Raw genomic sequence first — 23,270 nt, 5'->3', positions numbered from 1 at the left:
GTATATTGCAAAATACATTATTATATAAAACACTTCCCATTACTGAGTCAATAAATGAATTAATGACATTTTCACTTTAAGATTCTCGAACAAGGCTCAAGAATCTAACCAAGTCCATCTTGATCAAAGATAATTAAGAATTAGTTTAGTTATATAAGTAATTAAATATTATTTCCCATCGCTAACATCAATCTATTGTAATAAATATTTAACTCTTATTTAAATAGATTTCCTTTAGACCACGGCTCTAAAGCAAAGCATTAGTATTCTGAGCGATGCGATTTCGAAATGTAGGTCTTGTGTAATGCAACGCACCTAAGAACGGACAGCATCTTTAGTTTTATGTGTTAAATAAAGAAAACACTCATAGGTCGTCATGAGATTGGTTTTGACGAGCAAACGCGAGTGTGTCATAATGAGGGAAATCGAAGGTTGTCCCGTAGCGGGGATATCGTTGCAAGTGTTGCATCAAGAGGTAACACGCTCGCGTTGTGCAACCCGGCGTTTTCACAACTTTACTGAAATACTGGATTAGCAACATTGACCACGCAGCCGACGCGGACGTGCCCACGCGCCTTCGTTTTGTTTTCGTTTTAATTAAGCATTTACCTTCATTTTAAGAATATGATCGCTGTCGTCATCCATTCAGATTAAAACATAATGCGCGTACCAACATATCACATAAAATACATTTGTAATATACCTCCTTAATTCAAATCTATTGCAATATAGAGCTGAGTCAACATGTGGGCTAACATAAAAAAACGACAGATTCCATTGGCGTTATGACTAAAGCAATTTCCTAGTCCGCGTGATTTATAATGCGAATTACGGAACATTTATAATAATTCCAAATAGATAATTAAATATTATTTAATTTTTTATATCGTGAATGATATGTTCGGTCGTCAAGCGATCCGCATGCCGTGCGAGCGAATGGCTTGACCTTCGCTCGAGGCGAATGGGCCCATCAACAAACGCTTCGCCTATTTTATATATGCTTTTAATAATTACTATTCTTATAATCGTCTTGCTAGCGATTAAACATGCTAATAAGGCGGTAATAACGAATTTTTCATATGATACCATTTTGGTTCTAACGAGTATTATATGCAATATGAATTTTCAAAAATTATTTCAGTTTCAATAAATAAACCAATACGTAATAGTTCAATATAGATTATTTTTTTGAATTCAGTTGAAAATAGCACATTACAAAAAATTATTTAATTGAATTTCAAATACTGTTTGTACACCAGTATATTACGCTGTAAACGAATCTACGTTTGATATCTTTCAAAATCATATAGTATTATTCAGATTTACTAATATTGTGTTAACAATCCTTTCATTGTTCGTGTAGATCAGTCAGCTGATATTGATAACAAATCGCCTGGTTGATAAAATAAACAATTAATGATCTTAATATATAAAATTAGGAAGCGTAATAAAATGTTTAAATAGGCTGTACAATATGGGTAACATCCTGTGAGTCGTGAGTAAGATATTGTAACAGTAAGTCAAGTAGCGTCTTCAATTGTTCAATTACGAGCACTATTCGTCCATTGTTGGGGGTGCACGGAAATTAAGGGATGTGAACGCGGTTGCGAAACTAATTCACAGATAGAATTTTGTAAATAAACCTAAATCTATAAACTATGCAGTGCATTAATCAATGGTTTATTTATTATTTTTACAAGTCTCAAGAAGAAATTGTATAGAATGTACACCAACTGACATTAAAATTGGTACAATGTACACTTATTCATATTACCCTCATAACATATTATAGACAGAAATTGTTTTGAAAAAACAACTAAAAAAATATATGTATATATGACAGCCCTAAGGACGCCACATTGTGTGGGACACATTATGCGAACCATAATGCGAACATAGCCGGGTCGCAGGCATCCTTCTCGCTAATTACTTATTATTATGTCTCCAAGGCAACAGATGTGCCACATCCGCTCACAAATCGCGCTCAACTTTTCCCAGTGAGAATTAGTGCAAATTGTTATACCTCCACTTGACATAAGTTTTCGATGACCAAGTTTGTTAGAGGCCAAAAAATTATTTAAAATACTTAAATCTTAACTCCCTACAATAATTTTTTATCTTTAAATTGGTAACTACATTCTTTTCAAGCAACTTAGACAACAAACAGAGATTTTGAGATTATTTTGTTAAGAAAATTTACGCAAATTTCCTCATTTCTATGATCGTCTCCAACAAATCAATTAAAGCAGAGCATATGCGTAATTGACCTTTGATCGTGCGATGTTTTTCTTTATCACACTCGTAGTAAATTAAATACGGTTGTCTTTATCTTTGCGGATGCGTCAGCCATGGCGACGATTGCAATATAATTATGGTTCAAATAGAAAGGATTATTGTTTATGTACGTGTTTTTCACATTAGGTCCATTTTTTGCATTTTAGTATATTTTTGTATCTTACTCTATTTAATATTAATAGTACACTAAATAAAAAATGTGTAAGTATGGTATAAATTTCAAGTTAATCTCAAAGTGTAACATGCACGACATCCCTTGGCTTGAATGAAAATCAAATTATTTATGGCAATTTAGTCGTGGCGACGTAAGTATTGTGAGGTATTGTAAAGTGTTTTGACAGTAATGACGAATTATTAAATAATACACATATATAAGAGGCGTGGAAAGACCGTAAATAACCTTTTGTTCTGATGTTTCCAGCCCACGAACTCGTCAAAAATAGAGAAGTTCAACCACGATTACGACTAGTTTCACTTTCGTTTAACGACGCATGCATGCGGGTCAGCGTTGTGCATCGTTACTTGCCTTAAAGAGCCCAATAAAATATACGTAATACTTTCATGGATGTAAACAAGCTTGCTCGTTTAATGTAATATCAAATAAGCTGCCGCAATCATAACGCATATGGGAATCAGCAACATGTGTGTACCACTTCGCTTAGCAATTCATAGAAAGATGTGTATAAGAACCGGACGTGACTCCTGCGCGATTATTTTTAGTGCATCGGGCATTGTAAATAAAACAGTGAAAACATAAAGCAGGTTGAACAAACTGCGGTAAACTGTCGAGGAAACAATATCAGGCGGGGGTCAATTCGATAACTTTTGAACTGACTGTACTAGTTTCGGATAAGTTATCAACTTGCGTCACGTTCCGATTATTTTTTATGTGACCCTTGTTTATTGGAAATATTGAGTGGTTATCAATTTCAGAATATATGTAAGATTTCCTGTAATGAAAACAAAATAGCGTATTATCCACACGACTTTAATAAATACAATATTTTCTATTAAAAAGTGCGAAAGGAAAAGTACGTTAAAATTTTCCACGATGAAGCACTGATGCATGTCTGACTATCATGTCATAGATCACCCCACTTGTTACGGTGATGACTCCTCACCCAAAAGTTATGTGTTAGGGTACATAATATCGTCGTTATTAAATACTTCAATGGGTATGAGTACATTATTATATTATATTTTCGCATGGTGTATTCTAGGTTGTTTACCCACAACTCGTTTCTATATACAAATAAATAGACAATGTTGGGAAATGCAGTACAACACTCGCATGTTTAATTAAATACATACGGTGTAATAATTTACGCATAGAATTCAATTTATAAAAAGAAGGCATAATTTAAACAACAAATATTAACATATTTCCATATTTTATTACATAAAAAGGAATATTTTGTATATATATGTATATATAATAAGCCATAACAGAAAACGAAACCTCCCCCAATTCTCCCCGAATGTAGGCCTATAAAAATTAATGAGTAACATAAACTTAATCTTCACCTCGGCCTTTCCCTACAATTGAATAATTAAAGATCCTTTACTAGAATAATAACGGTTGTAATGAACACAAGAGCCAACTTTAATAATTCACGTGCATGCTTTGCTGCATTTCATGGGCCCTTGAGTACGTAGGTACGAATCCACTCGTGCGCATCAGTGCACGATGCATGCGAGCCGCGATTTGATAATACTGTGCTATCACTGATCTATACACAATCTATGAACAGGTATTTAATATAGACTCGTGTGATAATTTATATGAACCGAGCAATTTTATTTCATAAGAATACTTAAAGTGTATATCAACCAAATATAAGTATAATTCAGCGCGACGGATGTTTTTTTTTTAAACAAAAATGTAACTTCGAGCAAAATTATATCGGAATACTTTTATTATTAACATGTCAAATACACGATCAGGCGTATTCAAAGCACTTGTATAGAAATCGTAGCGTATTAAATAACAACCTCTACATTGATTGATAGATTAATAGTGAATAGTCATTCAACTCTGGTACTAATTTATTAATGTTAGATTACATCCACATTACGTGTATCTAGTTGCGTTGTTACTTAGATAACCTCGGTAATAATAACGGAGTGTAATACAAGATTATGTACTGCACTTACGTTCTAATATAACATTACACAATATAATAACACAGTTTATAAGTGACCGAAATTTAAATTACATTCGACCTATATGCGTTAACGGAAAAATTTACATAACTTTAATACAACGCAACAAGAAAAAAGGACATAATTATTACACTAAATAAAGCGAGAACAAAGCAATCATTCAAAATTTCAAAACGAATTAAGCTGAGGAAGCGGCTGCGGATTGCAAAGGCGGAATTATGTGGGACCTTGGGAAGTTCAACGCCTTTAATGACAATAATAAGTAATTTTCTTTACCTATCTACTTCAAATACGACAATGAAACAAATTATTTTTCGTTATATAGTATCGCGTAAGTTCATCGACACTGATAAACGACTAAGACGCCCAATACCCAATATGACGACATCCTAGCACTTCCGTCACCTGAGAGAAACCTGACCTTTGAGCTATGCACTTTTGCGCGCTCAACATGCACGATGTAATAAAACCGGTAATATGCTCTTCCAGATATACCTATATACCTGGGCTTTAAATGCACGTACCTACTTAAGACAATGCGAGTTTCCATAATCGATGAACTTAGAACACGCGGAAGATCAATCGTCCCTAATAGTCTTTGTTTTGATGACACGACTGAATCGTAAGCAACGAAATAGGAAATCTAAGTGTCGATCAATCAGCTATACCAAAATTGGCACGATGATGTTCGCTGTGACATAGATTATGCAATAACCACGGCACTGACCTACCGTCGAGCAATGCGCCACTTTCATTATTGACATACTATCTATAAACGGAGATCACAATTACTATCACTGAAACAAGTACGTGCTCACAGAACGAAACAACACCTGTAGCGTAACACTTATTTCACTTGAAATTCACTGTTCATTGGTTTCCTTATTTGGCCATGTTGTGGAATTTTATTGCTTATTTAAAAAAATGATAAGCTAATGAAACCAATATAATAATGATTATATAGTAGATAGATAATATAATTTATGTTGAAATGGTTGAAAATTTTCCACTTGGTTCTTATAGGACTCTATTGCCTATTATCTATTGCTCTATTTCCTTCTTTAGTCTTTTGTCCGATCTACATCATTATACTTCTTTAGGTTAACTGTCGGAAATTAAGTATAAAACAATATGACTTGTGATGTTGCTAATAAACCAATAAGTCATTATAAAACGTGACTCTAGTCACAGTGATAAGTGCTATGTATATTTAAGTATCCATTGTAATAAACAAGCGATAAACGCAATGCAATTGCGTTTTATTAATTAGCATTTATTTACACATATTTGGTGCACACAAACAATAATTATATAATTATACTATTTTAATGCGACTAGTAATTTATATGTGATCGCATTCACAACACAAGAAATACATCACTTATGAGTTATGATTATGGCTGCTAGAGCTTCATTCATGAAATAGGGCATAATATTGAAAAATAAATGCGATAAACTTCAACACAGGCTGTTAAAAATTGAAAGACAGAGCTAAGTATCGGCTGAGACAATACATCGGGTCGCGTTTAGGGAAGTGCGTGACCAGCCTTATAACTTGCGGTTTGAAGCAGAGATGTACCCAACTAACAAACTATCGATATGTTATTTAAAAAGAATTTTGAAATATACATCAACAAAATAACATAACAAAATACATCGAACTAAAATCAATTCTCTTACATGTATACAAAATCTGTCAGAAATTATTTGTTTTAGTTTTTTAGTCTGCTGTCTTTTTCGGGCAGATTCTTCTATTTAATGAAGTTTATAGTTTTATAAATACTGTAAGTACAATTTATAACGTGCGTTTGAATATATGAAACGGAAAGAATAAATGACATTTCTTTTTGCAAACTTACAAAATGTATAAAACAGATTAATGCACATAAATATTTTAATGTCGTGGTTGTCGCGGTATGCATTCTATCCTTGATAATAATATATTTTCTTCGTTTATTTACCGCATAACCACTTCATTTTTCTCCAATTTATTTTTAATTCCACATTTAAAATGACAAAAACTGTCATTTCATTGAGTTATGTGATTTATTGAAGAATTCAGTGAGTATCTAATATGATTCTTACATTACATTAAAAAGTCCAAAAGTTGCTGCGCCATTTTTATATAAAGGAGCTTTTAATTTACGCAGTAATTCAGTAATTATCTTTGCTTCTATATTATTAACAACTAAAGTGTATCGACAAAGGGTAGCATCACTTTTGCGGTAAGCTTGACGCGTCTGTCGAACTATAAAAGTGCATTGTACACCTCTTGGAAGAACGTACGTCATGCATTTACATACACATAAAGCTAGCTATACTTAGTCGTTTGTTATGAGACGTGTCTGGGCTGGCAATATCCACATATGCTGATGTTTGTTCTGTTGTACACAAGAATATTATTAAATACACGTGTTTTTACATTGTACTTAACACATTTTGTACATATAAACATTTGAGATAAATAATAATGACTTACTACACGAATGGAATGTAATTATAAGCTTACAGAGAATTGGGAACAATAAGGACCGAACATTTGTTTTCAGTGCGCGCTTCTCATTTGTTTAAAAAAATACACACATTTTACATGCCGGTCTCGACCTCTGACGCTTCTACGAAATAAAACAAAGGAATACTCGCTGTTTTAGCGTTTCTATTGCTAGTTATATACTTGAGATATAAACTAATGTTAGAGTTCGTGTATCGATAAAATCACAATGCCATTCCGCGCGCATTACAAAAAGAAAAAACATACATGAGGTAAAAAGGGGAACCTAAATGTTGTCCTACGACTTACGTAACAAACTCGTCTGAATATAATATTAATAAATTCATACTAATGTTATAAATACTAAGGAGTGATTGTTTTTTTGTCTGTTTTCAGGTCGCAGCTAAGCGATTTCATAACATTTTTGTGTTGAGATGGGATAGGAGGCTGGAGAGACATAGGCTACCTTTTACCGCGATGAAACTCGTTGTCTCTCAATGGGAATTTCCTTTGACCACGCAGGCAACACCGCGGGCGGAAAGCTAGTTTAATATAAATGATATAGTTCAGAAATATTAGTAATGGTGCCTAAGTATATTATGATATAGATAACAAAACTATGCTTACTCCCGTTCATTTAATCATTTATCGATTTATGTAATTGTTGACAAGGCATTCTAATTATGTCTCCCGTACACGTCTTACATGCTATCCATGCATGCCACATAGAACATAGCTTTTAATAAACATCAACACTATTTAAATAACTTATTAATTCATATAATAGTTTGTGTATATAATGTGATATCTGACAAAAGTAAGAAAGTAAGTGGAAAATATACTCCTACAAGGATTTTCATTATTTTAAATTCTGTGTAAATATATCTCTTTGTATTATATAACACCCAGATTTGGCAAATCATTTTATGGTGGTTTACGTTTCGCTTTATTCAGACAGAAAGCCAAACCACGTACAGATATAATCAAAGAGATCCGCTTGCAAATACGTGATCGCATTTCACAATAGCTTAACCATTTTATTTATTGTGAGGTATAACTAGATTGTTTACTGGTTGTATATCACAAAATTTGTTCAAAGTACACATATGTTAATAAAAAACAAATATATCTAATGCTCGATAAAATTATTCCAATGAAAACATCTGTTCAATTAAAAACATTTTAGGAATCTTTTTATCTTTTGTTAAAGTCGTTTGAGTAATCAATCAATATATCAATCAATAAATAAAAAAAGGAAAACTTCAATCTGCAAACCTTTATTTGAAATTTTAGATAGTTAGAAAACCATTCAATATATTTATTACTAGCGGTCCGCCCCGGCTTCGCCCGTGGTACATATATAGCCTATAGCGTTCCTCAATAAATGGGCTATGTAACACTGAAAGAATTTTTCAAATCGCACCAGTAGTTCCTGAGATTAGCGCGTTCAAACAAACAAACAAACAATCAAACAAACAAACTCTTCAGCTTTATAATATTAGTATAGATTAATTCAAACTCAAAAATTTATTTATTCAACTAGACATTCTTCACGCGTGCTTTTGATTAGTCAAAACACATACACTTAATATTTACCAACGATTCGGAAAGCAGTATCTACAAAGAAGAGCTAAAAAAAACCCTGTGGTTCCTCTATTAGAATCATATGATTTTTACAACACGTTTCATTTAATACAATAACGATGGTAGAGAATTGTAGTGTGGTTCTTAAGTGATAACATTCCGCGGACATCTACCTTCCATAGTATAGTATTATGTTAACTATACTTCCATATTATATTCATGAATACTATAGTAGGCTCCCTGAACTAAAATTAGTACTTAGCCATTTGATACTCTGAGGACGTTTGTTATAAAAGCCTTGACAAATGAATTTAAACTGAACTAAAATGAAATATTTTGAAACACACTAACACTTCACATGTTTGTAAATGGAAGCAAATGTGAATAAAAAACGGAACCTTCGCTATTTACTTATACCACTTAGCTAAACGAATAAGCACTTTCAAAAGAACGAGAACTTCAATCCCATTAAAATACGTTCATATAAGGCGTACCAAAATTTTTCTCTTGTCACCGCATAAAAAGTAAGGTTTTTGTACGACCCTCTACTTCATCCTACTCACTTATAAACAAAACAAACTAGTGATGTGCATTTTGAATAACAAAATTCGATAGTTTAATTTTTGTCTTTATTTTCGTTATGAATATAAAATGTTAATAATGATTATATGAATATACACTAAGAATGAATGAATGAATGAATTCATAAAATTGAATACTTAGAGCTGTTTTAAAGATTCGTTATTGTGAGGTGGCTTACTTACTACTAACGTTTCATAATTATTCATAGGAGCTTACCCTTTTTAGTGGGGAAATTGTGCATAGGTAACCACGGCTCCTGGGAAAAGAGAAACAGGTTATGTCGGATTCCTCCTGACCAAAACCCCACTGCGTCCCGTTGAGCTGCTTTAGTGAAGGGGCCACAGGAGCTGGTTATAATTCGTCCGCGACCCATAGGAGCATACCCTGAAATTTGCCTATGATAGAATTCAAACAACTGTTATATTTCAATTAAAACCTACAGATTTAATTCAAAATCTGTAAGCTACAAATAATATTTTCATATCAGATGTTATGTGGTGTTTTACTGTTAGTGAACACTCATTAGAGTTCTCACAAAGTTTACAAAATATAAAACATAAAAGTTACAGAATAAGAAGACTCGTTAAAACAAGTCATTGTCGATTGTGATTGATTCCCAACACTAACTCACAGGCAGTCACAAGTGCAAGCCGAGTCGGGCGGATTGGGTTAGGTCAGGTGTCACACTTCACCACACATGTGTACCGCACAGACCTCGAATGTAAACCGTACACTTAAAATATTACATACCTATGTGTCGTATTGATCTATATGGATGCTGCTAAATTGTATGTTAAGTATATTTGGAAAATCTTCGAACTATATATTGTAGGTATGTAATACATTTTATAATACTAGTTTTGTATGGAAGGATAAATAAGCACATAAAAAGCACGAAATGATTGTCTTGCATGATAAAACGGCGTAAAGAACAGTCTCGTCTTTAATAGACAAACTGTATCGAGAATACACTAAAAAGACATAAGTCAAAAAACTTATAAACAAAATAAGGTCCACTTCTTTTCAGCCACCATAGATAAAATGTCCGCTTTTAGCATCAAGTACCTAATAACATAAAATCTATGTTTTCTGAAACCTTTTTTTTTGCCAAACTTCAAACCTGTTAAAATTGACAGTTGTAACTCCCACTGGACCTTTTACTAAATTTATCTATTCTTATCAACATAGATTAAAAACTGGGAAAACCCCAAGATCAGAAAATGTCATATAAACTTAAAAAAACATTGAAAGGACAACAAAAAATAGAAACGAAAAAGCTAGCAGGTAGCGTGCATAAATCTCGCCGAAGCCGTACACTACAGTAGTTAGGGTTCGCATTTTTTGTACGATCGAGCCATCTGCAAATCTACGCTCGCCACCGGAGGGATGCACGCTTCAATTGCTCTCTCATTAACTCAATTTTCTTCAAAGTTCGTCGCACTTTATACAAACAATCTTTTATCATCTCGTTATCGTCGCTTGCACTGCGTGTGTGTAAAGTCTAATCTGTCAACGGCGTGTCATGCACAAAATTATGGATTACTTACAAATACGTTCGTACCGCAGAGCTTATGTCGACAGAATTATATCTAATGTTGAAACATGAAGAAAGTTGCTCATCTTTCCCCTTTGATATTCACTAATCAATTACGTGCCTATCAATTAGCGGCGAAACGTCATTTCAGAAGCCCTAGGCGTGAACATGCACATGAAAACCCGGGAGGTAGAAATGCACCAAGTAGAGTGGACCTCCATAATTTGAATGTTCCAACTCGAAGCAAATTCTAAAGTCGCATGAAACGGGTCATTTTAAACTGGTTGGTACCACATGGTGTATCGCGGGGGTGAAGGGAGGAAGAGCCGTGGGAACGGCGCAGGAACACATATGGAGCGCAGCTTTATCTTACACCATATTACGCGACGTTTAATAATAATAACTTCAGTTAATCTACACCGGCCTCATAATGACCGGATCGCATAATTGAATTATGTTTTAGCGGTAAGTTATATTTACAGCATGGCACACATGGAGTGTTAAATTACTGAAAATAAACGCAAGTTAGTTTTGAAGGAAAACAGTACTGATTCTTATTTAATTATTCTGCTCTACATACCTAAATTTTAAAACTGAACTGATATACATTTATATACATTATGTATTCGTCACATTACGTACATTTATATTTCTGTACAATTCGAGTAAAATTTATTACATACTGGTCATTAATATTTGTCAAACGCCTGAAAATTCAAAGAAAAATGTAATAACAATGCCAGAATTTGTCATAATTTCGTTGTAGAGACACAGGTGACTGTTGTGAGATATGACAGCAATAGTATTCACAAGGTGTTAGAAGCATTTTGAGTGATCGCCTGGCCTTTGTCCAAAACGTTCGATTTTATTACTTCACTTTCACACGTCTGCTGAGGTACGACTTGACGTATGTGACAAAAATAGCAAATCGGTGTAATAACCGCCCTAAACGTTCAACTCAATGCCGTTCAAGATTTGAAACACAACTAAATTCTATTTCTCCATATCAAACTCCATGTGTATACTTTAAATTATTAGTATACCATAACCATTGTATAATTTCGCTTAAGATCATCTGTCTTAGATCAACAGACAAAACTCTATTTAGAATGATCGCATAAAAATAATTTCTTGAATGTTCACAAATCCCACGTCACTGGTAGGTACTAAAATAAAATCATAAAATTCTGCTTCGTAATCACATTGCGCGTGTAAATACATATCTAGTTCAACGTCCTCAACCTACGCCAATGCAAACAATCTGCCAATAATGATCAATTAATTATCCATTACAACGCCGGCCTAATGTATTGGAAACAACTCGAACTGATTGCTGATTCCCTTGATGTGATCGAGTAATTATTATTGCCAATTAAACCCAGTTTTTATTCCTATAATAAAGTCTAGTCTAGATTCAATCTTTTTACGGTAATTTAAATATCATAATTTTTATGTAGCCTGTAAGCGGTATGGTTTTCCTTAAATATTCATTTAGATATGTTATGTAATTTTATTCGTTAGTAATAAATGCTCTCTTAACTCAGTTTTTATATTTAAAAATGACATAGCCCAATTTTATAGCGTATTACAATGGAAAGGAACACAAACGAACCATAAGAATGGCTTATTTAAAAAACAAAATGCCTTGGATACCAAAATATATAGGAATCGTAGCTAAGATTGCTACGCGTCAACGAAACTAAGAATTTAGGAAGTCAATCCAAACTGCCATTAAATCCGCAGATGACTATTCAAATATGAGCAAACAGTTGTGAAATGATAATCTGCGATGCGGAAGGTTTTGGCTGTTGGCGTGGTGCCCGTGCTGTGTGGCATTGGGCCAGCCAGGGTCAGGAGCGGCCGATGCACTCGGCACATTGATCACACGCCAATTATACACAACTTAGTGTTGGTTACGGCGAAGAAACAATAGGCCTAATCATTGCGCCCGTCGGAGTCAATGGACGTCAATCTTTGATGCCATTTCTCATTCAATCAATGGGACATTTTTAATTGTTTTGCGGAAGTGATCGATCTCAAAGAATAAATCGTACAAAAGAAAAATACGTTTCATTTGATATCAACATACTAGTAGTAGAAGATAATGGATAATCTCTACTATATAAAAATAAGTCGGGTTTTCCTTCCTGACGCTATAACTCCAGAACGGATGAACCGATTTCCACGGTTTTGCATTCGTTGGAAAGGTCTAGGGCTACGTGAGGTTTATAGCAAAGAAATTTCAACAGAAAAGCGGGAAAAAATGAAGCCATTTGGTGGCGAAACGGAGTTCGCCGGGTTTGCTAGTACTATATCGATAAGATTGTTACGTTGCCATGAAAACTATATTGTTGTTCTGTTTTCCTCCCATATGTATTACAGTTTAGTTGAAACAAGTTATAGTTGAACAATACACACAATATACTATATATAATGGTACGTTGTTAGTTACAATTTAATAACACTGGTCCTTAGGATAAGAATACTCCAAGAATAATTCTAACAACTTTACACATTTATGTAAATTCACGCCTTTGGCCTATTTCAACAAACCGAGTGCTTGTAATTTGAAAAACTTAATTACCTCAGGTTAAGAAGTATCCTCGGATAAGATAAGGGAGTACTTATCTAACCCTAAGGGAATGTTTAGAAATGCATACAAAAAACCACACAAAAACGTCTTGTGTTCACAACGCAGCAGGTATTAATTTAGTTTCTCTGCTTTTAAAAGGTTGCTCTTAAACAGCAAAATATAACTTTACTCTTATTATAATTATAAAGGCGAAGATTCCAAGCATGGTAGGTACCACATAAGATTTTTTTATGTATATAATACAAAATATTGTATTTTACATATGCTGCTTGTATCGCAGGCGAAGTTATAGAAGCGGCTTTCGAAGTGGCCCCAAAAGTACAGACATCTAAGACAAGAACTATTTTATAAGTATAACTTTACGCTTTAAGAAAGTTCTAGAAACATATTGGAAGCAGACATTTTTTCATATAAACAAAGAGACGAAGTAACCTTTGGGGCAATGATTTGCTAACATTAGTGTCCAAACAGATGTGCGAGATGTTTGTTTAGGCGAACTCGTTAAACGAACTCAGGATATGCTATGAACCCTCAAGGTTGCTGAGGTTGTTTAATATTAGTGAAACATGAAATAATGGCTTTATTATTAACAAACGAGAAAAAAATATGCGTTGTATATTGATACCATGTTCGTTCATAAAAAAAATCGTTGGGGGCCACCGATTGATTTGAATTGTAAGGACTTCAGGAAATAATTATTGACGCTGTTTTTTTCTTTTGTAATAAGTTTGGTTCATGTATATAGCTTAAATATCTCTAAATTTCAAAGTTTAAGTGACTGATTTTTGCAGATGTTTTTGTTTAATTTTATTACTTGACCAATAACTGGTTATACACGCGGCCCTCCCTCAGTAAATTAGTTTAGTTCCTTTCGAATAAATTACCTAATCTACATATTAAGCAGCTTGAAAATGTTTTACCTAATTACTGACAATTTAACTATCGATCGACTATCTTGAATGCACAATACTGTACAATGACTCTTCCATTGCATATATACAATGTTGCAGTGGCTTCCTCACGAACACGTCTTTTATATAAATTATACACAAGTTTCTACATTATACTTTCTTGTCAGTAGCATAAATTTAATAAGAAACGTGCTTTCTGCCCTTAATTTAAGGAAAAAATGAATTCGCCGTGTGATAAAAAGTAAGATTCTATTAAATACGCGGAGGTTATCAAATTTGATGGAGGCTGTGATTTTGTTAGCGTAATTGCTCTCTGAAATAGACAATAATCGTTTAAATTAATTAACTGTAATGTATGATGTATCGATCTTCATTAAGTGTTGTGTTGTTGCGTGTGGGCTGAAAATTAAATAAAAAATGGATGAGTTCATAAGTTTATTATGTTGTAATTAATTGTATATTTAAATGCGGAAATAATTAAGTTTGTATAGAATAATTTAAACAGAGTTATCACAAATACTGTTGAAAAATGTTTGATTTTAATAATATAATCGATCACTGCATAACCTTTTCTAATAACACGTTATACACTTAGTTTTATAATCTCTTACAAACATATATTAACTAATCTATATTTGTGCGCGTGTTGTTTTTATTTTCATGCTTTTTTTATATGTTTTAGTATTCTTTTGTTGTTTTGTCTTTGCTTAGATGCCATTTTTCTTATTTTTAACACTATTTTCTCGAATAATATTGTATTTGTATCACTTTCTGCGTGTAACTGGTTGCTTGGAAAACGGATTGCTATTGAGCTATAAAGACGACCTTTGAATCTTATGCCCTGTTTTAGTCATATCAGTGTGAACCATAACAAAACAATGTTTATAAATATAGAATGCGCTGCGAGTTAAAATTTTGTATGTAACACTACTGAATATTTGTTATAGCATTCGCTTTTGTATCTTTTAGCTTTTCTGGAACACGTCTCACCTTGAAAATGAGTTTTTTATAACCCACATGGAAATTAGTCGAACATAGGGCGCAGTTTGCGTTGTCGTGTACGTTTATTTTACGCGGTGGCCCGCAGTGCTGGCTATGTTCCAGACAACTAAAATAGCTTCTCTGACGATGTCATTGTACTAAAAGGAAGCCCTACTGCACGCTACGTATCATTCTCCCTTTGTATGATCAGATGAGGCCTTTTTCATCGACACTCGCGGAAATTTTAGCTTTGTTTTTGTGGTGTCAATTAGGCTAATTACACAGCATAAGCATTAGAGTCTGTTTTATTTTACAGTTGTTATGTTCGTAGAAGTATTTATTATCGTCTATTTCATCTCTAAATGAAATCAATTTTTCAGCATTAAATCGGAATTTATGTGGTTGATAATATTTGGAATATTATTAAATCTATGTGTTTTCTAAGTTAAATTTATTTATATGATGAGTCCTAGCCATTCTGCTCATATCGTCGTCGGCAGGTAAACAACCACGTCAATCAGGACCACGTATTACGGACCTAAGCCTGTTATCCACAAGGGTCGGGCTCACGTTTACGCCAGAGCGTAAAGGCACGTACCAAAATATGAACGTGTATAAACTATTAATCTGCATTTCATCTTAGTTTCGGGTAATATGCAAATAATAACAAAAGCTTCAGGTATCTCAGGACGTGGAACAAACTTAGAACACAAAAGTAGAAAAGATGGCCCTACAAAAAGTGGGACGATTCGTCGGTCCAATCCTTTTATTTTGTTTCGACGTCTTCTTTTTACTTTTATACTAAAAAATATCGCATTCACGAACCCATTTCGAAAGGAAACGTGATTCTGTTCAAGGTCAAGTAAATTAGTATTCGTATAGTGTGTTCGTTTGACCGGACGCAAAAACTCGTTAATATGCTGCTTGTAGATATTTTTTTTCTAACAATGATTAGAATTGCCTACGGCGGAGCTCCGTCTCCTTTTAACGTTTCGCGAGTTATGCAATTTAATCAACTAAGAGGGTATGAACCAGTACACAATTGGCCATTGGATTTGTTTTCCGTGAGAATACACATTGTTCGACGGTTGTAAATTACTTGTAGAAGTATGGGCGTGTTAAAGATTAAAGTACGCATTCATTATTATGTATGGGTACGCTCTTAACATACGACGATATCCATTAGTTCTCACTTAAAATTGGTATTAGATTTTTTTTTTTTTTTGCAAGAGATCGTATAGTGCATTAACACTTTATTAAGAATACTGGATATTCTAACCTAACATAAAGATCATTTTTGGGTATATTAAGACAAGTGCAATTATTATTATTCCGTTGTGTTTGTAATCACGTGTTATGAAGTTTATATTGCAAGTCGCATGCATCACTAGGCGATAATAAATTGAGATGACGACTTAAATCTAAGACTTAATCTAAGATATTAATAACTTATAGGACGTTTATGTTAATCACGCAATTCCAAACGTGACGTTTATATCCAACTTTCATATCTTTATTAAATTCTGAACATCGCAATAAAGTGGCTCGAAATGGCGACACTGCCTAACGAGTTCAGAGACAAGTTCAATATACGCAAGTGAAAAAGTTTTTATGTCTAAACTTTGAACCTTTATATTGCTGTCCACTGATATTAACATTCTCTTGTTTACTTATTGAATATATATAAGAGATAAAGTATATACATGTTGGTAGAGATACAAAAGAAAATAACAAGATAATCGCACGAGCATTGCAATAAAAACCGAACAAATAACGTGTGATTCAACTGCTCATATTATTTTATACGTGCAAAGCCTGAGGGAAGATAAAGGGTACGTTCTCTTCAAATTAATCAGGCTTCGCAAAAAACGCCGAGCTATAGAATTGCGGGAAATGTGACTCACGCTAGCTTGGTGAGAAATCTTTACGAGACAAATGAATCAGTTTTCTCAATCATTATTTAATTAAATCAAATTAGTTCTTACTCTTCTTAGCATCTTCATATATTTTTGAGCTATCTTAATTGCGAGCAATCCAAAATGTAAATGCAAACATTATCCATTGCTAACTGTTATAATGGAAATAATAGCAATTTGCAATCAAATTAACCTTAATTTAGGTAACAGAATATAACTCAATCATCAATAAAAAAAAATTCATTTTTGTTCCGCAGCTCTATAGTCGAATGCAATTTATAATGATTGTTTGTAAAAGAAACACGCATATTGAAACGGTTTTAAGCTGGTCACTTTCTGATCCTGAACAGGACCTTTTTTTACTTCTTTTTATTAAGTATGTAGAGACCATATTCTCAATGTTAATAATAACTATCATAAAACTGATGACAATACATGACAAAAACTAAGGTAGTGTTTTTATTTGGCTATTAGAAAAATATGCGAATTTTATAGGAGCCGGCATCTTAGTCATAACCTCAAAGCCCTAACCAGGAAGACAGAAGGGGAGCGCGCAGCCGCTCAATGTTGTCACGCATGCGTGTCGACGTCCTACCAGGCAAGAAACCATTAGCAGTTCACAAAGCCAGAGTACCCTCGACCACTCGCACCAAATCATCGAGAGATTGATGTTACGCGATATTTTAATTTTTTTATACCGATGTACAACAAAACACCAGTGAAAACGAGCATGTGATTTGATACTAAGTGATAATTCGTAAAGTGAGTAGTGTTTTCCACATTTCATCATGTACAAAACAGTGCGTCATGGCGAAAATAGTCTTCAATACACCATTCTTCCGCAAACCGAGGAAGTTTTAAGCAACAGTGGACTTAAGGGAAAAGGTCGTGATTACAGCCCGTCGATTCATGTGCGACGCTCAAGGAGGAGATCGACTTTAAAATATGTTTTAATGATCATTTTTGGAACAATCGTCGCCCTGGCACTCGCTTCCGTTCCTCTTTATGTCATGAATGGTGCTTTATTTGCTCGAAGATTGCAGTTCGATCACCACGACACCACAAGTGCGCCTCTTTCACCGGGAGGAAGAGAGATCATTCGATCTCGGAAAAAGGAACTTAAAATGTCACCAGAAATTATCACTATTAAACCTAAAGAAGAAATTAGTACTACAATTTCCAGTACAACTCCATCAACAACAACTACTACTCAAATTCCTAGCACCGTAACGAGTGAAAAAGTAACGACACCACCTTGGACTATGCCTGCTTTAAGATCTTGGAAGACATCAGCTTCATCTACCTTACTTCCACAATTACCAACGGAGGATATAGAACGAATCGCATTAATCGGTACACCTTCGGGCAGTGTGCGCCTGTTAGATCATTACATGTCTATGAAACCATGGGATAAAGACATCATTATAAGACCCACAGTCACATCAGAGCCCATAACAATCCGCAACGTTTTCAACTATTATTCTCGTGCCTTTAATCCTACAGAGAAAATTGTAACAGACAGTGTCAAAGTATTCGATGACGTATTGATTACAACGAAAGCTACACCAATAAAGACATCAACCACGTATGACATAACTAGCACAAGTGAACGATCTAAATTTAAAGACTTGAAAGATACGTTACTATCTGTAGACGACGACGATGAATTTAAAGAATCATTAGAAGTGGATGAGGTATTTTCCCTACCGCCATTAAAGCCAGATTCTGCTGTGCCAAGCTCAGATTCCGACGAAGTAACGGTGTCGAAGGCGACCGATAACGGATGGTACGGAGCGAGGTGGCCTTTCGTCGATTCGTCAACTTACTTCCAATGGCCAGTTAATGTAAGTGTTGAACATTCGTGCAATACGTTTACATAACGTAAATTTATATTTGCGTGATCTCGATTTGCATGATTAGTGAAACGTAATCCCTAGTAATAAAGACGTAATGTAAAAACGTAAACATTATAATTCTAAGTTGTTATTTAATATTACGCAGTCGCTTTTAAGTAACAGCACTAGCGGCAATACATCATCTGTTTTAATTATAGCTTTGTTGTATGTGAACATTTACAGTGTGGGCATGTTATAGAAACGCTTCAATTGCAAAAAGATAAGTGTCCGAGTCACTTTCATAGCGTTAAGTGCAGAGCTGTCGTGACTTATGATTAATTCAATGGAATATTTTTAACTACATGTACGACGACTCCGTCGATAAATGTGATGAATGTCGAATAAATTACTCCTTTTAAGTTGAATTGAAAACTTACCCAATGCAAGTGTGGTTTGAGTTAGCTAAAAAATAAGTCTAAATTACGATATAAATTTATTGATGTATTATCTTACTATTAGAAGAAATCAGCAAAATAATGAATATCTGCTCCTTTTATTGACATTCCAGAACAACGGGCATATCTTTTTAGATCGACCGACCGATAGTAGTATGTGTATATATTTTGAATCCTACAAGAATTATTTTTATATAATATTAGCGGTCCGCCCCGGCTTCACCCGTGGTACGTTTTTTCTCTCCATAAAAAACCTTTCTTAGCATTGACAAAAACGTTCAAAAAAACGCTTAGCAACCGATTTGGGGATTAATTTTTATTTATACATATAACAAAAAATATAACGTTTATTAGATCTCAAGAGAAAATATCATGAAAATAAATATTACAATAAGTTAATACATAAAATAAGCTCTAATCACCGAGGGCATTATTTATCTCTGTCAATATGAACTATCCATGTTGAAAATATACGAATATATCCCTGTAATTATACAGGAATATAAAAATATTGTAAATCTCTTCAAGAGTACTTGACGTGTGGAAGAAAAAACCCTATATTATACCCAACTGTTTGGCAACACAGGGCGTTTTACATTTTTCTGAACATTTTGGTTAGATATATTTTAAATATGTAGATATAAGTACATTATAAGTTTACATGTTCACACATCGACATTGGTTTTTCTGATGAAAAATGTGGTCGATTAACAATCGACACGTTGCGATTGATAAAAACTGTTTTTGTATAATTCCTTTTCCAGTTATTAATGACTTATCCTTATGCAGGGACCTGGCGATAGCTTATTACTACCACTGCTGACTGCTGCCTTGTCGTCTATGACATTTGTGTTACTACTTGCTCTTGCGATAAAGTTACGAAAAAGAAGCAGCCATTCCTCTGCTCAACTTGGGGTATGTGCTTTTAGAATAATTTGCATGAAGGTGAACATTGTTACACACAAAATTATAATTCGTGATCAGACGTTAAATTGGTGTCAACCTAACATTTGAACCAAGTTGAATGTTAAAATAATAAAATTATATGAAGGCCTTAAACTCATGATTGTTTATATTTGTGTAGATAATAGTTAAGTGTGCTAATAATACACCTATGATCTAAATAATATCATTAATTATTTAAATATATAAATGAATTAAACATTAGAAAATGTAGAGGTTAGCCTCGGACGACATTGTTAAATTCACGAATCCTTAAAACATTTTTTTTTATGTATGGATCTTATATTGCATTCACATTGAGATTCCCTTATCCCTCGGGTATTACCCGGATAAGGCAAGGTTATATAAATACCAATGTTATTCCAAACCCTTATCTATGCGTAAACTGCCTTATGGGTAGAGGGCATTGACATGGATTTTCACATCCATAAAACTTTCACATTTATGATAATTGGATAAAGAGAAGGAAAATACCCAAACATTGAGCGTACCAACGACAAAATAACTAACTCGCTACATTTGTTTCAGAAGTTAACCGCCGAATTACAGACAGATGACAACACTAATTTATTGCAAGCCGAAAATCCTGAAGAGGCAGAGGAGTGAGCCGACTGGAATTGCTTTTTTATTTAATTTAAGTCCTATGCACATATTAAGGAATTCTAAAAGATAATCTCAACATTGAAATAATATAAAATAATGCAGTATTTATTCCCAATAGGTAAAAATCAATCATGAAAACTAGTATTATAAAATTATTACTCATATCCATGTAACCGTTAATTAATATTGTCAATAATTACATGATTACGTTTCGAGTATGCAAACGTGCGACCTTTCCTCAATTGTGCATAAGACGTGAAACACCTTGTAATAATTTTGTCGCTGTGTTAAAGGTACTGACAACTGTTCTCGTCTTACCGAACCGTATATTACTTACTTGAGCCTATTGTTTGTATTTAAAAACGACAGATGTTTCCGAAGTAAAAAAAATGTGCTCATAAATTGATTTAGACTGAAAATTGAATGCCAAATTATCTATTATATCTGGCATTTACTAACATTTAAAAATTTCCCTCTGTGTAACATACCTAAACATGAATATTCCTATTGTTTTCAATCTCCTCTCCCAAACTAACCAATACTTATATTAGAACTATTATAGCGTTCATGAGCTTTTAGACACTAACATTCTAAATGAATCTTCGTTCATACATCCCTCATATCTCGTAAAGCTAATTGATATCTTGTCAGTATTAATAAATTAATGTGAATGTTTATTTTTAATATAATCGATATTAGGGTAAGATTGGCGTTGCTCTACTTATACTAAAATCATTAATAGTCCTTGTTCCAATGCCCGATAAACAAACGAACAATTAGAAAAACTTTTATTATTTAATACAAATAGCGGTATTAATGATATCCTTTTTTATTAAATATTCTAAGCATTGCGAACAAGCGCTATATTCTGCTTTAAGTTGTATTTATGATTTTATTATTAATAGATATAAGACTGATGTAGGGTTTGGTTACGTTCGATACGTTACACATATTTTTATAAAAGGCACATTTATTTTCTTGTGTGCTTCGGTGTTAGTTATAAGGGGTGTATTATCATACTATACAATACATGTATAGCAAGAGTGGGCGTTAACGTTATATCTTGGATAAAGGCGAGTATAGGAATTGCAGGGCACTATTTTAAATCGTGATAATCGAACACCAAACATTATATAACACGCTAGCGATAGAATTGACAATCACGGAATCATCATGCTAGCGAAATTTTATATCATATTATATTATATCGCACAGGAATATATCGATACCTAGCTGTTTATTTTGAACCGGCTTTTGTGTCCAATAGTTTGTCGGAACCGTATATTTATTTTTTGCTAAACACTATGTACATAAATAATGATATAATAAATTATGTTTTCCCACTTAATTGCTGTCTTATTTCGATATAATACGTTTTTCTTCGAAAGATATGCTTTACCGCCGATTCATCACATTGAAGCTGTCTCACTATTTATTATTGTTCTGCCGCTCGTCGACCCGATCCGAGATATGAACAAAATAAAATATTGTCTATGACACTGACAGACAACGCAGATTTCTATTGGTAAAATATTTTTTTTTTAATCAATTCAGTAGATCAAGATTTTAATCCTCTACGTTACAAACTGACAAATTTACAAATTTTACCTCTTTATGATATATATATAATAAGTCAGATAAAATAAAAAAAAATATTTTTATAATTTGAACACAAAAAATATATTAATAATATGGGTAGATGACGGTACTATCATTGATGGCTACCAATTAAGTGTTATTTAATTCCACGAAGGGGATCCTTTTTTAAAGAAATTTAAACGTATGTATTTAAGTTTAACTAAAGACAAAAATTAATAAAACAAACTATTTTCTTAATTGACTTATATTACAGAAATCCAAATATTGCAATATTTCAATAAAGTAAATAATATATTCTAAAGCTAAGTAATTTTACTCAATTATACACAATGTACACGTTACCTTAGTATATTATAATATTAAATTTAAATTCATTTAAATGAATGCGCAAACGGGCCAACTGTTAAACTAATATCCCCTTATGAATTTTGTAGACAACTAACTACACTTCAATTCTGTCAAGAACTAAAAATTGATAAAAGTATTTCAAATTATTTTGTAGCAGTGACAGTTTAATGTTTTGACAAAAATCGAAACCAACATAGAGTACAAAAAAGAATTGGTCAGTGAAAAATCGGAAGGAAAATTTTACCTAATTTTATTTGTGTTTAAATATGTACAAAATACTATAGTTCGGCCGTTCATAGAATGCGTTCCTGACACATCGCGAATGAACTGACGACGTAGCTTTGTAATGGCGTTGCAGTTAAAATAAAAATATTTTTGCTGGTTGTTTACCGTTTTAACAATTGATGAGCATTAAAA

At 33.4% G+C, this 23,270-nt stretch overlaps 2 protein-coding genes across 4 annotated transcripts in view; both read left to right on the top strand.

Moving 5' to 3' along the window:
- LOC119832751 (semaphorin-2A-like) overlaps positions 1-23,270 on the top strand; it is a 511,596-nt gene that overhangs the window by 314,010 nt on the left and 174,316 nt on the right. The window lies entirely within an intron of this gene.
- On the top strand, positions 17,660-22,242 carry LOC119832754. Of its 2 annotated transcripts, none has more exons than XM_038356490.1 (3): positions 17,660-18,894; positions 20,130-20,255; positions 20,835-22,242. In XM_038356490.1, the coding sequence occupies exons 1-3, from the start codon at positions 17,839-17,841 to the stop codon at positions 20,907-20,909; spliced, it is 1,257 nt and encodes a 418-aa protein (XP_038212418.1). In that variant the 5' UTR covers positions 17,660-17,838; the 3' UTR covers positions 20,910-22,242. The 2 variants fall into 2 exon arrangements, with proteins under 2 accessions (XP_038212418.1, XP_038212417.1); XM_038356489.1 differs by having other exon boundaries at positions 20,832-22,242.

The sequence above is a fragment of the Zerene cesonia genome, chromosome 16, assembly GCF_012273895.1.
Source record: "Zerene cesonia ecotype Mississippi chromosome 16, Zerene_cesonia_1.1, whole genome shotgun sequence".
NCBI classification, from domain to species: Eukaryota; Metazoa; Arthropoda; class Insecta; order Lepidoptera; family Pieridae; genus Zerene; species Zerene cesonia.
The sequence above is the reverse complement of the archived record's forward strand: the minus strand, read 5'-3'. Positions and strand labels throughout refer to the sequence as shown.